The following is a 20,788-nucleotide window of genomic DNA, read 5'->3' as shown; positions in this document are numbered from 1 at the left end:
CTAATTGCCCCCTGAGGTGGTGAGTGAGCTGCCTTCTTGAAGCCCTGCAGTCCATGTGGTACACCCGCAGGGCTGTTAGGAAGGGGTTCCTGGATTGAGTGTCACAAGTAGGCGTACATTAACACTGCAATGATGGTCCTGTGAAAAGCCCCGAGTCACCACACTCCAGCGCCTGTTCGGGTACACGGAGGGAGAATTCAGAATGTCCAATTCACCTAACAGCACGTCTTTCGGGTCTTGTGGGAGGAAACCGGAGCACCCGGAGGAAACCCACGCACACACGGGGAGAGCGTGACGACTCCGCACAGGCAGTGACCCAAGCCGGGAATCGAACCTGGGACCCTGGAGCTGTGAAGCAACATTGCTAACCACTATGCTGCCGTGCTGCCCACTGTGCTACCGTGCTGCTGACTGTGCTACCTTGCTGCCCACGGCAAATTAGGAGTGATGCGTGTCAGGGGTGTAACGGGCAGCACGGTAGCATTGTGGATAGCACAATTGCTTCACAGCTCCAGGGTCCCAGGTTCGATTCCGGCTTGGGTCACTCTCTGTGCGGAGTCTGCACATCCTCCCCGTGTGTGCGTGGATTTCCTCCGGGTGCTCCGGTTTCCTCCCACAGTCCAAAGATGTGCAGGTTAGGTAAATTGCCCTTAGTGTCCAAAATTGCCCTTAGTGTTGGGTGGGGTTACTGGGTTATGGGGATTGGGTGGAGGTGTTGACCTTGGGTAGGGTGCTCTTTCCAAGAGCCGGTGCAGGCTCGATGGGCCGAATGGCCTCCTTCTGCACTGTAAATTCTATGAAACCCAATATGGCTCATTTTACACTATTGACCAATGTCAATTTTTCTCCAGTAAATGAAGAGCGAGCCCTTACACTGGATAAAAGCAAATTACTGCGGATGCTAGAATCTGAAACCAAAGAGAAAATGCTGGAAAATCTCAGCAGGTCTGGCAGCATCTGTAGGGGGAGAAAAGAGCTAATGTTTCGAGTCCAGATGACCCTTTGTCAAAGCTAAAGACAGAGAAAGGGGGATATATTTATACCTCCCTTACATTGTCACTCATAGAGGGCCAAATGTAGTGATGGGATGTTGAAGAGGTTGAGTTTCGTGAACATCAGTGAGGTGCAACAAGAAGAATTGGATAGCACAATATGAATTTTGTGAAGCTTTCCTCCCAGCACAGAGGCTCACTCATTGGGAATCCTGATGGGGCCATTGGGCATGGGGGTCAGCTATGTGACACTAGGCAGGCTACAATTTCCTGTGATTGCATTTTATTGATGCACGCACTGTGAGAAGAGAGAGATTTGCAAAACTTACCCTTACTTTCTGTCTCTGCTGCTTTGCATATATCAATATTTGGAATGTGGGGAGCCAATGTAAAATTCCCAAGTTCACGGATGACACAAACCTTGGTGGGGATGTGAGCTGTGTGGAGGATCCAAAGAGGTTTCAAGGGGATTTAGACTTCCACGTGAATGGACAATGTGTGGAAAAACATGAAGTTGCTCATGCTCGTTGGGAAAACAGAAATGCAGGGATAAATCTTCCTGTCCTGCCCACTGCGGAACAGATAATTTGACGGACTATTTAAAAATGCATTGACCTCGGGTGGAAATTTCTGGTCTCTGAAATGAAATGAAAATCGCTTATTGTCACAAGTAGGCTTCAAATGAAGTTACTGTGAAAAGCCCCTAGTCGCCACATTCCGGCGCCTGTTCGGAGAGGCTGGTACGGGAATTGAACCGTGCTGCTGGCCTGCCTTGGTCTGCTTTAAAAGCCAGCTCTTTAGCCCTGTGCTAAACCAGCCCTGGGTGGGCGTGATCAGAAAATCCCGCCTACAGAGCATTTCTTAAATGGAGAGAGTTTGGAAGTGTTGATGTTCAAGTGTATTTGAGCTCAAGAGTAAATAAGTCTTGCTTTAATTGTACAGAGCATTGGTGCGACCACACCTAGAGTATTGTCCCCAGTTTTGGTCTGGGTACCTGAAGAAGGATACACTTGCCATTGACAGCGCCAAATGTTCACCAGGCTGATTCCTGGGGTGGCAGGATTATCGATGAGGAGAGATTGAGGAGACTGGTGTGATGAATGTAAGAAATTGTCCCACTTTATATTTTTTGCAGTAATGTTATTAAAACCTGGGTTAAGATGCATACAGACAATATGACTGCGAGAGCTGTTATAAAAGTGATGTAAGCATTGATTTTCAGGAGAAGTGTTTTGATCTTGAGAACCATTTACTTGTTTACAGATGGCTAGCTAATGGAATGTTGTTTATGTTTGAAGAACCCCTGGGGTATAGATAATTTATGAGGGGTATTGTGTTGGTCCTGGCTAAACAATTCAACGGACCTATTGTAGAAGATACAAAACATAGAACATAGAACGATACAGTGCAGTACAGGCCCTTCGGCCCACAATGTTGCACCCACATGGGAAGTCAAAAAACAAAAGCCATCTAACCTACACTATGCCATTATCATCCATATGCTTATCCAATAAACTTTTAAATGCCCTCAATGTTGGTGAGTTCACTACTGTTGCAGGTAGGGCATTCCCCGGCCTCACCACTCTTTGCGTAAAGAACCCACCTCTGACCTCTGTCCTATATCTATTACCCCTCAGTTTAAGGCTATATCCCCTCGTGCTAGCCATTTCCATCCGCGGGAGAAGGCTCTCACTGTCCACCCTATCTAACCCCCTGATCATTTTGTATGCCTCTATTAAGTCTCCTCTTAACCTTCTTCTCTCTAATGAAAACAACCTCAAGTCCATCATCCTTTCCTCATAAGATTTTCCCTCCATACCTGGCAACAGCCTGGTAAATCTCCTCTGCACCCGCTCCAAAGCTTCCACGTCCTTCCTATAATGCGGTGACCAGAACTGTACGCAATACTCCAAATGCGGCCGTACCAGAATTTTGTACAGCTGCAACATGACCTCATGACTCCGGAACTAAATCCCTCTACATTCACTGAGTGCTGAATTTAGTGCTTTTTGAGTGCGATAGTGAGAGTTTGGTGGCCGAGGGAGTATAAGGCTTCATTTTTATCTAAAGTTTAGTCTTTCTTTTATTTAGTTAATTAACTTAAAAGTTGCTGTTTGGTTTAGAAGAAGGTGAATTTTCAATCAGCTTTAAACAGGCTTCTACTTCTAGGCACTTGCAGCTGGAGCTTGTTAATTAGTTAATTGGATTAGGCCAGTTTTCAGAGGCTAGATTCACAGTATAAAAGTGATCCCCTACAGTGCAGACTTTGTTTGCACTGAGTGCTGAATTTAGTGCTTTTTGAGTGCCGTAGTGAGAGTTTGGTGACTGAGGGAGTGCTGAATTTGGTGCATTTGAGTGCTATAGTGAGAGTTTGGTGACTGAGGGAGTGCTGAATTTGGTGCTTTTTGAGTGCGATAGTGAGAGTTTGGTGACCGAGGGAGTTAGGTGAGGAGGGAGTAAGGTGCTCCTTTCATTTTCTTTCCGACATTTCCGCAAAGAGTGCGAAGAGAGCCAGGAGGTTACAGGAAGTGTAGCTGACTGGGAGCAGAGTCGAAGGGCGGAGATCTAGTTAGTCCACACAGCAGCTATATTCTTTAAGGTAAGAGGGGATGGAGGCTAGGCCAGTTACATGCTCCTCCTGTAGGATGTGGGTGGTGAGGGATACCACCGGTGTCCCCACTGACTATACCTGCGGGAAGTGCACCCAACTTCAGCTCCTCAAAGACCGTGTTAGGGAACTGGAGCTGAAGCTGGATGAACTTCGGATCATCCGGGAGGCAGAGGGGGTGATTGAGAAGAGTTACAGGGAGGTAACCACACCCAAGGTACAGGACAAGAATAGCTGGGTTACAGTCAGGGGGAAAAAAACAAACAGGCAGACAATGCAGGGATCCCTCGTGGCCGTTCCCCTTCAAAACAAGTATACCGTTTTGGATGCTGTTGGGGGGGATGACCTACCGGGGGAAGGCCCTAGCGGTCAGGTCTCTGGCACGGAGTCTGGCTCTGGGGCTCAGAAGGGAAGGGGGGAGAATAGAAAAGCAATAGTTGTAGGAGATTCAATGGTTAGGGGAATAGATAGGAGATTCTGTGGTCGCGAGCGAGACTCCCGGAAGGTATGTTACCTCCCGGGTGCCAGGGCCAGGGATGTCTCGGATCGTGTCTTCAGGATCCTTAAGGGGGAGGGGGAGCAGCCAGAAGTCGTGGTGCACATTGGTACCAACGACATAGGTAGGAAAAGGGATGTGGAGGTAATAAACAAGTTTAGGGAGTTAGGCTGGAAGTTGAAAGCCAGGACAGACAGAGTTGTCATCTCTGGTTTGTTGCCGGTGCCACGTGATAGCGAGGCTAGGAATAGGGAGAGAGTGCAGCTGAACACGTGGCTGCAGGAATGGTGTAGGAGGGAGGGCTTCAGGTATTTGGATAATTGGAGCGCATTCTGGGGAAGGTGGGACCTGTACAAGCAGGACGGGTTGCATCTGAACCAGAGGGGCACCAATATCCTGGGAGGGAGGTTTGCTAGTACTCTTCGGGAGGGTTTAAACTAATTTGGCAGGGGAATGGGAACCGAATTTGTAGTCCAGCAACTAAGGTAGCCGATATTCAGGACGCCAAAGCATGTAATGAGGCAGTGGGGAAGGGAACACTGACAAAGGAGAGTATTTGCAGGCACGGAGATGGGTTGAAGTGTGTATACTTCAACGCAAGAAGCATCAGGAATAAGGTGGGTGAACTTAAGGCATGGATCGGTACTTGGGACTACGATGTGGTGGCCATCACGGAAACTTGGATAGAAGAGGGGCAGAAATGGTTGTTGGAGGTCCCTGGTTATAGATGTTTCAATAAGATTAGGGAGGGTGGTAAAAGAGGTGGGGGGGGGGGGTGGCATTGTTAATTAGAGATAGTATAACAGCTGCAGAAAGGCAGTTCGAGGAGTATCACCCTATTGAGGTAGTATGGGTTGAAGTCAGAAATAGGAAAGGAGCAGTCATCTTGTTAGGAGTTTTCTATAGGCCCCCCAATAGTAACAGAGATGTGGAGGAACAGATTGGGAAACAGATTTTGGAAAGGTGCAGAAGTCATAGGGTAGTAGTTAGTCATGGGCGACTTTAACTTCCCAAATATTGAGTGGAAACTCTTTAGATCAAATAGTTTGGATGGGGTGGTGTTTGTGCAGTGTGTCCAGGAAGCTTTTCTAACACAGTATGTAGATTGTCCGACCAGAGGAGGGGCAATATTGGATTTAGTACTGGGTAATGAACCAGGGCAAGTGATAGATTTGTTAGTGGGGGAGCATTTTGGAGATAGTGACCACAATTCTGTGACTTTCACTTTAGTAATGGAGAAGGATAGGTACGTGCAACAGGGCAAGGTTTACAATTGGGGGAAGGGTAAATACGATGTTGTCAGACAAGAATTGAAGTGCATAAGTTGGGAACATAGGCTGGCAGGGAAGGACACAAGTGAAATGTGGAATTTGTTCAAGGAACAGGTGCTACGTGTCCTTGATATGTATGTCCCTGTCAGGCAGGGAAGAGATGGTCGAGTGAGGAAACCATGGTTGACAAGAGAGGTTGAATGTCTTGTTAAGAGGAAAAAGGTGACTTATGTAAGGCTGAGGAAACAAGGTTCAGACAGGGCATTGGAGGGATACAAGATAGCCAGGAGGGAACTGAAGAAAGGGATTAGGAGAGCTAAGAGAGGGCATGAACAATCTTTGGCGGGTAGGATCAAGGAAAACCCCAAGGCCTTTTACACATATGTGAGAAATATGAGAATGACTAGAGCGAGGGTAGGTCCGACCAAGGACAGTAGCGGGAGATTGTGTATTGAGTCTGAAGAGATAGGAGAGGTCTTGAATGAGTATTTTTCTTCTGTATTTACAAATGAGAGGGGCGATATTGTTGGAGAGGACAGTGTGAAACAGATTGGTAAGCTCGAGGAAATACTTGTCAGGAAGGAAGATGTGTTGGGCATTTTGAAAAACTTGAGGATAGACAAGTCCCCCGGGCCTGACGGGATATATCCAAGGATTCTATGGGAAGCAAGAGATGAAATTGCAGAGCCGTTGGCAATGATCTTTTCGTCCTCACTGTCAACAGGGGTGGTACCAGGGGATTGGAGAGTGGCGAATGTCGTGCCCCTGTTCAAAAAAGGAACTAGGGATAACCCTGGGAATTACAGGCCAGTTAGTATTACTTCGGTGGTAGGCAAAAATAATGGAAAGGGTACTGAAGGATAGGATTTCTGAGCATCTGGAAAGACACTGCTTGATTAGGGATAGTCAGCACGGATTTGTGAGGGGTAGGTCTTGCCTTACAAATCTTATTGAATTCTTTGAGGAGGTGACCAAGCATGTGGATGAAGGTAAAGCAGTGGATGTAGTGTACATGGATTTTAGTAAGGCATTTGATAAAGTTCCCCATGGTAGGCTTATGCAGAAAGTAAGGAGGCATGGGATAGTGGGAAATTTGGCCAGTTGGATAACGAACTGGCTAACCGATAGAAGTCAGAGAGTGGTGGTGGATGGCAAATATTCAGCCTGGATCCCAGTTACCAGTGGCGTACCGCAGGGATCAGTTCTGGGTCCTCTGCTGTTTGTGATTTTCATTAATGACTTGGATGAGGGAGTTGAAGGGTGGGTCAGTAAATTTGCAGACGATACGAAGATTGGTGGAGTTGTGGATAGTAAGGAGGGCTGTTGTCGGCTGCAAAGAGACATAGATAGGATGCAGAGCTGGGCTGAGAAGTGGCAGATGGAGTTTAACCCTGAAAAGTGTGAGGTTGTCCATTTTGGAAGGACAAATATGAATGCGGAATATAGGGTTAACGGTAGAGTTCTTGGCAATGTGGAGGAGCAGAGAGATCTTGGGGTCTATGTTCATACATCTTTGAAAGTTGCCACTCAAGTGGATAGAGCTGTGAAGAAGGCCTATGGTGTGCTCGCGTTCATTAACAGAGGGATTGAATTTAAGAGCCGTGAGGTGATGATGCAGCTGTACAAAACTTTGGTAAGGCCACATTTGGAGTACTGTGTACAGTTCTGGTCGCCTCATTTTAGGAAGGATGTGGAAGCTCTGGAAAAGGTGCAAAGAAGATTTACCAGGATGTTGCCTGGAATGGAGAGTAGGTCTTACGAGGAAAGGTTGAGGGTGCTAGGCCTTTTCTCATTAGAGCGGAGAAGGATGAGGGGCGACTTGATAGAGGTTTATAAGATGATCAGGGGAATAGATAGAGTAGACAGTCAGAGACTTTTTCCCCGGGTGGAACACACCATTACAAGGGGACATAAATTTAAGGTGAAAGGTGGAAGATATAGGAGGGATATCAGAGGTAGGTTCTTTACCCAGAGAGTAGTGGGGGCATGGAATGCACTGCCTGTGGAAGTAGTTGAGTCGGAAACATTAGGGACCTTCAAGCAGCTATTGGATAGGTACATGGATGACTGTAAAATGATATAGTGTAGATTTATTTGTTCTTAAGGGCAGCGCGGTAGCATTGTGGATAGCGCAATTGCTTCACAGCTCCATGGTCCCAGGTTCGATTCCGGCTTGTGTCATTGTCTGTGCGGAGTCTGCACGTCCTCCCCGTGTCTGCGTGGGTTTCCTCCGGGTGCTCCGGTTTCCTCCCACAGTCCAAAGATGTGCGGGTTAGGTGAATTGGCCAATGATAAATTGCCCTTAATGTCCAAATTGCCCTTGGTGTTGGGTGGAGATGTTGAGTTTGGGTATGGTGCTCTTTCCAAGAGCCGGTGCCAACTCAAAGGGCCGAATGGCCTCTTTCTGCACTGTAAATTCAATGATAATCTATGATTAATCTAGGACAAAGGTTCGGCACAACATCGTGGGCCGAAGGGCCTGTTCTGTGCCGTATTTTCAATGTTCTATGTTCTCTACCAATAAAGGCCAACACTCCATGGGCCTTCTACACAACCCTATCAACCTGGGTGGCAACTTTCAGGGATCTATGTACATGGACACCTAGATCCCTCTGCTCATCCACACTTCCAAGAACTTTACCATTAGCCAAATATTCCGCATTCCTGTTATTCCTTCCAAAGTGAATCACCTCACACTTCTCTACAATAAACTCCATTTGCCACCTCTCAGCCCAGCTCTGCAGCTTATCTATGTCCCTCTGTAACCTGCTACATCCTTCCGCACTGTCGACAACACCACCGACTTTAGTGTCGTCTGCAAATTTACTCACCCACCCTTCTGCGCCCTCCTCTAGGTCGTTGATAAAAATGACAAACAGCAACAGCCCCAGAACAGATCCTTGTGGTATGCCACTTGTAACTGAACTCCATTCTGAACATTTCCCATCAACCACCACCCTCTGTCTTCTTTCAGCTAGCCAATTTCTGATCCACATCTCTAAATCACCCTCAATCCCCAGCCTCCGTATTTTCTGCAATAGCCTACCGTGGGGAACCTTATCAAACGCTTTACTGAAATCCATATACACCATATCAACTGCTCTACCCTCGTCTACCTGTTCAGTCACCTTCTCAAAGAACTCGATAAGGTTTGTGAGGCATGATCTACCCTTCACAAAGCCATGCTGACTATCTCTAATCATATTATTCCTATCTAGATGATTATAAGTCTTGTCTCTTATAATCCCCTCCAAGACTTTACCCACAACAGACGTGAGGCTCACCGGACTATAGTTGCCGGGGTTGTCTCTACTCCCCTTCTTGAACAAAGGGACCACATTTGCTATCCTCCAGTCCTCTGGCACTATTCCTGTAGCCAATGATGACGTAAAAATCAAAGCCAAAGGCCCAGCAATCTCTTCCCTGGCTTCCCAGAGAATCCTAGGATAAATCCCATCAGGCCCCGGGGACTTATCTATTTTCAGCCTGTCCAGAATTGCCAACACCTCTTCCCTTCGTACCTCAATGCCATCTATTCTAATAGCCTGGGTCTCAGCATTCTCCTCCACAACATTATCTTTTTCCTGAGTGAATACTGACGAAACATATTCATTTAGTATCTCGCCTATCTCTTCAGACTCCACACACAACTTCCCATCCCTGTCCTTGACTGGTCCTACTCTTTCCCTAGTCATTCACTTATTCCTGACATACCTATAGAAAGCTTTTGGGTTTTCCTTGATCCTACCTGCTAAATACTTCTCATGTCCCCTCCTTGCTCGTCTTAGCTCTCTCTTTAGATCCTTCCTCGCTACCTTGTAACTATCAAGCGCCCCAACTGAAACTTCACTCCTCATCTTCACATAGGCCTCCTTCTTCCTCTTAACAAGAGATTCCACTTCTTTGGTAAACCACGGTTCCCTCGCTCGACGCCTTCCTCCCTGTCTGACCGGTACGTACTTATCAAGAACACGCAGTAGCTGTTCCTTAAACCAGCTCCACATATCCAGTGTACCCAACACTTGCAGCCTACTTCTCCAACCTATCCCCCCCAAGTCATGTCTAATGGCATCATAATTGCCCTTCCCCCAGCTATAACTCTTGCCCTGCGGGGTATACTTAGCCCTTTCCATCACTAACGTAAACGTCACCGAATTGTGGTCACTGTCCCCAAAGAGCTCACCTACCTCCAAATCTAACACCTGGCCTGGTTCATTACCCAAAACCAAATCCAATGTGGCCTCTCCTCTTGTTGGCCTGTCAACATATTGTGTCAGGAAACCCTCCTGCACACATTGTACAAAAAACGACCCATCTAATGTACTCGAACTATATCTTTTCCAGTCAATATTTGGAAAGTTAAAGTCTCCCATACCCTGTTACTTTCGCTCTTATCCAGAATCATCTTCGCCATCCTTTCCTCTACATCCCTAGAACTATTTGGAGGCCTATAGAAAACTCCCAACAGGGTGACCTCTCCTTTCCTGTTTCTAGCCTCAGCCCATGCTACCTCGGAAGAAGAGTCCCCATCTAGCATCCTCTCCGCCACCGTAATACTGTTCTTGACTAGCAGCACCACACCTCCCCCTCTTTTGCCTCCTTCTCTGAGCTTACTGAAACACCTAAACCCCGGAACCTGCAATATCCATTCCTGTCCCTGCTCTATCCATGTCTCCGAAATGTCCACAACATCGAAGTCCCAGGTACCAACCCATGCTGCCAGTTCCCCTACCTTATTTCGTATACTCCTGGCATTGAAGTAGACACACTTTAAACCACCTACCTGAACACTGGCCCCCTCCTGTGACGTCAATTCTGTGCTCCTGACCTCTATACTCTCAATCTCTCGTACCCTAAAACTACAATCCAGGTTCCCATGCCCCTGCTGTATTAGTTTAAACCCCCCCAAAGAGCACTAACAAATCTCCCCCCCAGGATATTTGTGCCCCTCAGGTTCAGATGTAGACCATCCTGTCTGTAGAGGTCCCACCTTCCCCAGAAAGAGCCCCAGTTATCCAGAAATCTGAATTCCTCCCGCCTGCACCATCCCTGTAGCCACGTGTTTAAATGCTCTCTCTCTCTTCCTCATCTCATTATCACGTGGCACGGGCAACAACCCAGAGATAACAACTCTGTTTGTTCTCGTTCTGAGCTTCCATCCTAGCTCCCTGAAAGCCTGCCTGACATCCTTGTCCCCTTTCCTACCTATGTCGTTAGTGCCAATGTGGACCACGACTTGGGGCTGCTCCCCCTCCCCCTTAAGGACCCGGAAAACACGATCCGAGACATCACGTACCCTTGCACCTGGGAGGCAACATACCAAACGTGAGTCTCTCTCGCTCCCACAAAATCTCCTATCTGTGCCCCTGACTATCGAGTCCCCAATTACTAATGCTCTGCTCCTCTCCCCCCTTCCCTTCTGAGCAACAGGGACTGACTCCGTGCCAGAGGCCCGTACCCCATGGCTTACCCCTGGTAAGTCCCCCCCCCCCCACAAGTATCCAAAGCGGTATACTTGTTTCTCAGGGGAACGACCGCAGGGGATCCCTGCACTAACTGCTTCTTCCCAGTCCCTATTACAGTTACCCATCTATGTCCAATCTTTGGTGTAACTAATTCCCTGAAGCTGCTATCTATGACCCCCTCTGCCTCCCGAATGATCCGAAGTTCATCCAACTCCAGCCTTATAAGAATGCCTTATACTTTGGGCACAGATGTCTGCAAAGGCAGTTGGTCCTAGAACTCTTATGCGGACAGAAGAATTTCAGTTTGGTCCTAAAAGGTGTTTTCCCCACAGATCCTGCACAGAGAAAAGTAAGTATAAACCTGGTTATTAACTTTATTCATGAGTGGTAGTTGAAATATTTTCCACCTGCGTTGCCATTCTCTCTGATGCCAATCGTCCCCAAAATGTTTGGAATGAACGAATATAGATAATGGGCGTCATTCTCCGACCCCCCGCCGGGTCGGAGAACGGCCGTTGGCCGCCGTGAATCCCGCCCCCACCCCCGCCGAAGTCTCCGCTCCCGGAGATTGGGCGGGGGCGGGAATCCGGCCCGGATGGGCCGAAGTCCCGCCCAGAAATTGCCTGTCCCGCCGGCGTAAATCAAACCTGGTATTTACCGGCAGGACCAAGCAGCGTGGGTGGGCTCCGGGGTCCTGGGGGGGAGGGGGGGGGGGGGGGGGGGGGGGGCGATCTGACCCCGGGGGGTGCCCCCACGGTGGCCTGGCCCGCGATCGGGGCCCACCGATCCGCGGGCGGGCCTGTGCTATGGGGGCACTCTTTCCCTTCCGCCTCCGCCACGGCCTCCACCATGGCGGAGGCGGAAGAGACTCTCCCCACTGCGCATGCGCGGGAAACTGACAGCGGCCGCTGACGCTCCCGCGCATGCGCCGGGAAACTGACAGCGGCCGCTGACGCTCCCGCGCATGCCCCGCATTTCCGCGCCAGCTGGCGGGGAAACAAACGCCATTTCCGCCAGCTGGCGGGGCAGAAATCCCTCCGCCGTCGGCCTAGCCCCTCAATGTTGGGGCTAGGCTGCCAAAGATGCGGAGCATTCTGCACCTTTGGGCCGGCGCGATGCCCGTCTGATTGGCGCCGGCTTTGGCGCCAGTCGGCGGACATCCCGCCGTTGGGGGAGGATTTCGCCCAATATGTGCAACATTGGCCTAAACTAGTTAGTAAAGAAAGGCGTAACTCTTAGAATAGCAGCTCGAGCTGTAAGTAGGGTCTGCTCCCTTTTCAACCATCATAATGGAAAATAGGTCTGGAGACAATTTTAGTCCCTTAAGCCTGTTCACAGCAACATATATACAGAGGAGGTCATTTTTTTCCTCTTCTGGCTTTACCAGGATGTTGCCTGGTATGGAGGGCATTAGCTATGAGGGGCGGTTGAATAAACTCGGTTTGTTCTCACTGGAACGACGGAGGTTGAGGGGCGACCTGATAGAGGTCACCAAAATTATGAGAGGCATAGACAGAGTGGATAGTCAGAGGCTTTTCCCCAGGGTAGAGGGGTCAATTACTCGGGGGCAAAGGTTTAAGCTGCGAGGGGCAAGGTTTAGAGTAGATGTATGAGGCAAGTTTTTTTACGCAGAGGGTAGTGGGTGCCTGGAACTCGCTGCCGGAGGAGGTGGTGGAAGCAGGGACGATAGTGACATTTAAGGGGCATCTTGACAAATACATGAATCGGATGGGAATAGAGGGATACGGACCCCGGAAGTGTAGAAGATTTTAGTTTAGACAGGCAGCATGGTCGGCACAGGCTTGGACGGCCAAAGGGCCTGATCCTGTGCTGTACTTTTCTTTGTTCTTTGTTCCTTGTTCTGAGTAGCAAGTGCTAATAATAATAACAATCTTTATTGTCACAAGTAGGCTTACATTAACACTGCAAACGAAGTTACTGTGAAAAGCCCCTAGTTGCCACATTCTGCCACCTGTTTGGGTACATGGAGGGAGAATTTAGAATGTCCAATTCACCTAGCAGTCTCTCGGGAATTGTGGGAGGAAACCGGAGCAGCCGGAGGAAACCCACGTAGACACGGGGAGAACGTGCAGACTCCGCACAGACAGTGACCCAGCCAGGAATCGAACCTGGGACCCTGAAGCAGTGAAGCAACAGTGCTAACCACTGTGTTACTGTGCTGCCCTTTAGTGTATCTAACTTCATTGAAACTTCATTGTCGTATGAGGAATGGTTGACGGCTGTGGGTCTGTACTCGGTGGAGTTTAGAAGTATGAGGGGGGATTTTATTGAAACTTACAGGATACTGCGAGGCCTGGATAGAGTGGACGTGGAGAGGATGTTTCCACTTGTAGGAAAAACTAAAACCAGAGGACACCATCTCAGACTAAAGGGACGATCCTTTAAAACAGAGATGAGGAGGAATTTCTTCAGCCAGAGGGTGGTGAATCTGTGGAACTCTTTGCCGCAGAAGGCTGTGGAGGCCAATCCACTGAGTGTCTTTAAGACAGAGATAGATAGGTTCTTGGTCAATAAGGGGATCAGGGGTTATGGGGAGAAGGCAGGAGAATGGGGATGAGAAAAATTTCAGCCCTGATTGAATGGTGGAGCAGACTCGATGGGCCGAGTGGCCTAATTCTGCTCCTATGTCTTATAGTCTTATGAAACAGGGAATAGTGCAGTACAAAAGTAGACCATTCAGCCCATTTTGTAAGTGCTGGCTGGTTGAAAGTGGATTGGATTGGATTGGATTTGTTTATTGTCACGTGTACCGAGGTACAGTGAAAAGTATTTTTCTGCGAGCAAAAGTGTTATCTAATTAAGCCCAATCCCAGCTCTTTCCCCATAGTCGAGCACATTTTTCTTCTTCAAGCATTTATCCAAGTCCCTTTTGCAATTTGCAATTGAATTGAATTCCATTGCTCTTTCAGGCAACACATTCTAGATCACAACGATTTGTTGCATTTCCTTCGTACCACCTCTGAATCTGCTGCCCATTGCCGTAAATTGGTGTCTTCCTCGTGTTGACCTTTCTGCCACAAAAACAGTTTCAAAACTATCGAAAACTTTGAGCACTTTGATCAACTCTCTCGATAAATTGTTGGAATTGTCTGAATTCTAGTTCATCCTGATTAATTGGAGGAATGGCAGCAGTCAGACTCACATAGGTCATAAATATTTCATCAGTTTGAAACAGAACTGCATGAGCTGCTTCCTATAAAAATATTTGGCCAGTCTGACCTCATGGAGGGAAGTCACTCCATACCAACTACATTAGTAACACTCTGTGGCCTTTGAAGTGTTCAATTAATGGGCAATTTTGAAAAACAGTTGTCAAAGGCAACTGCAACAGTCAAAAACCTTTCTGTCCACTCTGCCCAACGCAAAGGGCTTGGGTCAATGGGAAAAGAGTCCCTGTGGTCCTCTGTTGTTGCCTATTCCCGAGACCCCAGGGGATTGGATCAACTTTGAGATGTCTTCACTCAACTGTCTATTTTCCAATCAAGGTGTCAAGGTGGGACTCACTTGGAAGAAGCAATCTTCAGAATATGAGCAAAGTTCAAAATGATTTGAAGATTTTAAGCGCAGTTTAAAAAATATACAATTCCATTACTAAGTTGTTGCTTTTTCTCACCAAATGCCCTTTCCGTTTAACTGTAGATCCTGTAAATGAATTCAACTCCTAGTTTTAGCCTGAATGCCGGTTGCTTGGCCCGATTCTCAGTGGTAGTCAAGACATGAAACCTCCAGTGGTAAATATCTTGGTAAATGCGTCATTGCCAATCTTGTCATATGTTTTACCCACTGTTATGGGTCCGGACCAGAACCTTTACTATTTGCATTTCGTAAAACTGTGAGGAAATGTTACTGCACAACAGGAGTGATGACCAGCAGACAGATTTAGTTCAAAACAAACTTTAATTAGAACGCAGCATTAAGCACAGTAGCAACAAAGAAATAGCTTTATAGTTAACAGTTACAACATCTTAACTTGCTTCCCGAATCCTGCCTTGACATTCCAATTAAGCAACCCATATATTTCAAATAGCACTTACGTATAAAGTTGACAACCAAGTTTTACTTGCTTATCTTGGTGTCGAGTCCCTGGAGTCAGAAACCTTTTTTTAAGAACAAGCTGAAAACTTTCTGCTTGGCTTAGAGCCTTGGAAGCACCTCTTTTGTCCAAACAGACCTGGCACATCCCATTAGCTACATGAGGTACACTCAAAGCACACGGCATTCTTTTGTCTCTTGTCACAAGACGTGCCTTGATTTAGTCAGACTGAAACTGTTACAACATTGCATTAGCTCTCTATCTGCAAATAGGTAAAATGGTTTCTAGGGGCTGGTTTAGCACAGGGTGAAATCGCTGGCTTTGAAAGCAGACCAAGGCAGGCCAGCAGCACGGTTCAATTCCTGTCCCAGCCTCCCCGAACAGGCGCCGGAATGTGGTGACTAGGGGCTTTTCACAGTAACTTCATTTGAAGCCTACTTGTGACAAGCGATTTTCATTTCATTTCATTTTCATTTTTTTCATTTAATACCTAGCAGCAAAACATGTCCACTGCAAAAATCACTGATTACCTCACTTGTAATCACAGCTCTAGCAGACAAATTGGCTGTAAGCATTTAAACTAGGTTTTAATAATATCACTAAAAGAATACAAACCATAAAATGACAATTTCTTATATTCATCATGCACCAGTCATAGCACACAGAAGAGGACATTTTTAGATAATGGAAGACAAGTCATTGAAACTGCACTTTACTCCGATCACAAAATAAAGGTTTGCGAAAGACTCCAAATTGATTTCATGCTCAATTATTTCACCATTGGGAAATCTCTGCCCGACAGCAACATCGATGGTGGTCTAGAAAGTAAATTTCTGTACTCCCTTTAAATTCCTACCTGTATTTCAGAATTCCATGTGTGACAGCCATCTGATAGAAATCATAGGAAGCAGTAACTGTGTAGGTGACATTAAATTCTTCCCCACTCCGCACTTTCTCAGGGGGTCTGTCAACCCAGCTCATTTCCAGCCCTTACAATATACAGAAGAAAAATCACAATGTGGAGATAATCAGGCCTCTTGTGGGAAACGTGAATCTCACTGCAGAGTTGAAACCCAAATAATTCCTGTCCTTTATTCTCTACAATTAAAAAGTTAAGTAGATTCTCCCTCTGACAAGGTGCATTTATCGGGTGAAAAGTTCATGCAAAAGACGCAGAAATTATTTCACTGTCTCTCGCCCCTTTTAGATATCTGACGTACACCTGGATCACTGGCTGTGTGGCCCAGTACCAGTGGCGAGGGGAGCCTGCTACTCAACCCATACAGTTTGGTTGGCTGCGCAAGAAGCCCTAGGGCAGGCTACGAGCAAAGATTAAACTACTCCTCTCTTGCTGGCAGAGGGTTCCAATCTTACAGACATGTCAAACCTGCAGCCAACTCAAATTTCATCAGTGTTAAACCCCAATGGCACAGGGTAGGAACTCTGGATGGAGGTCGCACCGTTTGGAGAGAGGCATTGCTGCTGTATATAGTGTCAGAAGGTGGGGGGCGGGCAGCACCTTTGAGCCTGGAGACTTCCACTTCCACTAATTTCACTTCAGTTGTGATCAGTACTTGCTTATTTCATCATTACGATTTTCAGAAAGTCTGATGGAGAATATGTGAAATGTTCAAATGGCCACTTGAAATGCAGAAGGCATTTTGTCCTTGCAGATTTTTGGTTTTAGCCCTTTAACGGGGAGTTAAAATATTGGCCTTCCCAATTCTGTAATTGGTGGTGGGTGTAATTCAAAGTTAATACCTGAGTAAAGTTTAGTGGAACTATATTAGTTCCTGTTGGCTTATGTTTATAATATTGGCTTATGATAACCTTTTATAATGTACTGATGTCAATCCGCTAATTAGACCCAGTGGTAACAGATCATAAGACAGTTGAACAATAAAGCGCGGTAATCTCTTCATTTTCTTTGTGTTGGAAGGGAGAGACCTATGTAGTAACAAGGGAAATATCAGGTAAATGTTGAAAAAATATCAAGCAATTACATAGAATCATGGAATTTACAGTGCAGAAGGAGGCCATTCGGCCCATCAAGTCTGCACCGGCTCTTGGAAAGAGCACCCTACCTAAGCCCACACCTCCACCCTATCCCCATAACCCAGTAACCCCACCCAACACTAAGGGCAATTTTGGACATTAAAGGCAATTTAGCATGGCCAATCCACCTAACCTGCACGTCTTTGGACTGTGGGAGGAAACCGCAGCACCCGAAGGAAACCCACGCACACACGGGGAGAACGTGCAGACTCCGCACAGACAGTGACCCAAGCTGGGAATCGAACCTGGGACCCTGGAGCTGTGAAGCAATTGTGCTAACCACTATGCTATCATGCTGCCCCAATAATAACCTTTTATTGTCACAAGTATGAAGTTACTGTGAAACGCCCCTAGTCGCCACATTCTGGCGCCTGTTCGGGTAAACTGGTACGGGAATTGAACCCCCGCTGCTGGCCTTGTTCTGCATCACAAACCAGCTATCTAGCCCACTGAGCTAAACCAGCCCTACATATTATGACTTTATCATTATCTGCAGAGATTAAATTTTGTTCCTTGAGGGAACACGATTTCTCCATCGGAAGTGGAAACGGAGAATTCAGTAAATTCCTTTTGGAGACTAAACAAAGAAAGTGGGGAGCAGTGAAGGTAGAAGGAAAAGGCCCACCAGTCACGTTCAAAAGGCGGGCTCTTAAAAAGATGTGCCTTGACGACAATTGATGATAATTTTGTGGGGAAGATTCTCCCATTTTGAGAGTAAGTGCCAGATAGTGGATATGGTAGCGGATTCGTACTTCAGAGGCCCAAACTAAGCATGAAAGCAAATTGTAACTTGAGAGTTAGGGTAAGTGTGGTAATCACCACTGTTGAATATATTAGGAGATGTGTGGTAAGGCCCTGTACTACAGGTACGGGGGTAGTCTCTGCCTGCTGGTTCCGCCCAGTCGGCGGAGTATAAATATGTGTGCTCCCCATACAGCAGCAGGCACGAACTAAACGTGAAAGCAAGTTGTAACTTGAGAGTTAGGGTTAGCATCAAAGATTTCAGTGAAAAATGACTATTAGCTGTTCGATTATCATGAAAACCGGGTGTTTTATTGCTGAGGGAAAGGGAGCCTACTCAGTCTGGGCTACATGTTACTTCAGTCCCACAATAAGGTGGCTGGCATTTTGCTCTGCAGTGTGTCCTTTAAGTCACTTGATTGTACCAAACCAACTGTAAAGAACACCAGGAATCACCACATGTGTTATATTGGGGATCAGTTAGTTCAGTTGGTTGGACAGCTGATTCAGGATACGGATGGTGGCAACAGCGCAGGTTCAACACCTGTACCGGCTGGGGATATCCATGCTGGCCCCCGCCTTCTCAACCACACCTCTCGCCTGAGGCGTAAGGACCCTCAGGTCAAACCACCACCAGCCAGCCCTCTCACAAAAGAAGAGAGCAGCCTAGTGCCCTCAGGGACTATGATGACTTTCATGTGGAATCATAGAAGGATGCCATTCGGCCCATTGAGTCTGTACCAGCCCTTGGAAAAAGCACCCTACTTAACCCCACGTCTCCACCCTATCCCCGTAACCCCACCTAACCTTTTAGACACCAAGGGGCAATTTTGCCTGGCCAATTCACCTAATCTTTGGACTGTGGGAGGAAACCGGAGCAACCGGAGGAAACCTACACAGACACGGGTACAATGTGCAAACTCCACACAGTCACCTGAGGCAGGAATTGAACCCGGGTCCCTGGCGCTGTGAGGCAGCAGTGCTAACCACTGTGCCACCTTGCGACCCGTGTAGTTTCCTATATTGAACAAGTTGGAAAACTAGCGACGGGCAATTAATACGGGCCTTGCCAGGGATTCCCAACCCACAACAAATAATGAAACGAAATAGCTCATGGATGGGAAGACTGAATATTACAAATCTCCACCGTCAGACTAATTTCCATCCTCCTTTGTGTCGTTACCATGATCTTTCACGCTGGACATAATGGTCAGTATCAAATACATTTCCCGGCTCAATGTGCATATCTTTATGGGGGGCCTCAATGGTGCTGGATGTCCACACGTTGTGTGGGTCCTTACCCGCACAATCGATCATGTTGTACTCATCTGGATGCTCCATGGGCCAGCAGTCATACTCCGTGTTGTCTAAGTCATGCCAACATTGTGCGTGCTGAAAAGAAAGATGAGAGTCGGAGCAGTCACATCAAGGAGAGCCAGATACTAGGAGGAGAGCAAAGTTGTTTGTTAGAACCAGCCTTATCCAAAACAGGACGAAATGTAGGAACGCGGGAACAGGAGAAGGTCATTCGGGCCTTCAAATTTGTTCCGCCTTTCAATTAGCTTATGACTGGAATGTATTTTAATCCCACTTATCAATCTTGATTCCATAAACTTCCCCAAACAAATATCTGCCAATCTCAATTTTGAACTTTTCGCTTGAAGCTCAAGTGTTTCGGTGGATTTTCGCTCTCCTTTACGCTCTCCAGACTCGATGGGCCGAGTGGCCTAATTCTGCTCCTATGTCTTATGGTCTTTGCATGAAAAGTGCTTCCTATCATCAGCCCTGAAAGCATAGATCTAATTTGAAGTTTATGCCTCATCGTTCTGGACTCCCTCCACTCCACCGGAGGAAATAGTTTTTCACTATCTGCCCTATCCACATATCATCTTAAACACCTCAGTTAAATCACTGCTTAATCTATAATTTACATTATGTAATTTACTTGTCATTTGAAAACCACCAGTAGGAAGGAGGTCCATTTAATTGAGCTCGTCAGGGTCAGGACAGAAATGTGAACATTGTTGATGTCCAACTTCGCCCAATGGGGATTTAAATACTCTTAATGCGTAGCCCAGTACACCCCAGAATTAGGTTATAAAAGAAGGGAGTTTATTAAACAGATACGACATACAGATCGCTTAAACTCACTTATTAAATGTCTCATATTCTGAAGCAGTTTCACCTCTACCGTCCATTTTCACGAAGTTCGAAGCAAGCACATTTTTACAGTAACAAAAGGGAAGTCATCTAACATTCACCGACCGGCGCTCCTTATTTAAAGAACTCAACCGTTATTTACATTCAAACATAGCAATAGCAAAGCAACATTGAATCAAATGGATTTCGGACTCAGTGAAACAGCATTCCAGAAAGTGGACACGAGAAGTACAAAAGTTGTGTTCATATTCTGCACATTTCATCTCCACTAATATACGCATTTCAAATCTACATTTTGTCTCAGTTTGAGGTTTGCCAGCTTAAATTAAAGCACATACATGACTCGAATGCACTCATTCCAGACGTTTAAAAATAGTTTCCATTATTGTTTCTCTGGTAATAAAAGTGATGATATTTCATGAACTAATCAGACAAGTTACTTACCATGAAGAAAAGGGGGAAGATTTGTAAAACAGCCCTGTATTTCCTGTGCCCCATTGTTAGTGTATTTCCAATGCTTCCTCAGCTTCCTATAGCTCTGTCCAGGTCTGTCACAAACACTTGATTCTATTTTTTTTCAATCACTGACAGGTACAGTGGGGGTTGATTAATCTCCGTCTCGAGTGGCCATGATTACAGCTCCCTGCTGTCAAAAGGAGACCAAAAAAAGAACAATCTTAACAGAAGGCTCTGTCATCCTAATCAGGGAAACAACTTGCTTTTCCCTCCTCGCGGAGGCCAACAGACCTACTGTGTCTTTGCAGTTTCCAATATCTATTTATTTATTTATTCTTTTTTTCTTTCTTAGGACGTGGTGTTGCTGGTAAGCCAGCATTTGTTGTCCATCGCTAATTGTCCTTTGAGGGTAGTTAAAGGAGGTTTGTGTAGGTCGGCCAGACCAGGCAAAGACAGCAGATTTCCTTCCCTAAAGGATCCTAGTCCACCA

General features: G+C 46.7%; 1 protein-coding gene across 2 annotated transcripts in view; it reads right to left on the bottom strand.

Annotated features, from left to right (window-relative positions):
• The window catches only part of LOC140426033 (atrial natriuretic peptide receptor 2-like), a 130,848-nt gene extending 110,459 nt beyond the window's left edge, over positions 1 to 20,389 (bottom strand). For both annotated transcript variants that reach the window (XM_072510327.1, XM_072510328.1), the window contains exons 1-3: positions 20,287 to 20,389; positions 18,984 to 19,074; positions 15,743 to 15,875 (exon numbers count right to left, since the gene is read on the bottom strand). In XM_072510327.1, coding sequence (XP_072366428.1) covers positions 15,743 to 15,875; positions 18,984 to 19,074; positions 20,287 to 20,340 — 278 coding nt within the window. In that variant the 5' untranslated portion in view covers positions 20,341 to 20,389. The remainder of the gene's footprint in view (positions 1 to 15,742; positions 15,876 to 18,983; positions 19,075 to 20,286) is intronic.
• Positions 20,390 to 20,788: the final 399 nt, after the last annotated feature.

The sequence above is a fragment of the Scyliorhinus torazame genome, chromosome 7, assembly GCF_047496885.1.
Source record: "Scyliorhinus torazame isolate Kashiwa2021f chromosome 7, sScyTor2.1, whole genome shotgun sequence".
NCBI classification, from domain to species: Eukaryota; Metazoa; Chordata; class Chondrichthyes; order Carcharhiniformes; family Scyliorhinidae; genus Scyliorhinus; species Scyliorhinus torazame.
Note: the sequence above shows the minus strand (reverse complement) of the source record. Positions and strands in the feature narration are given on the sequence as shown.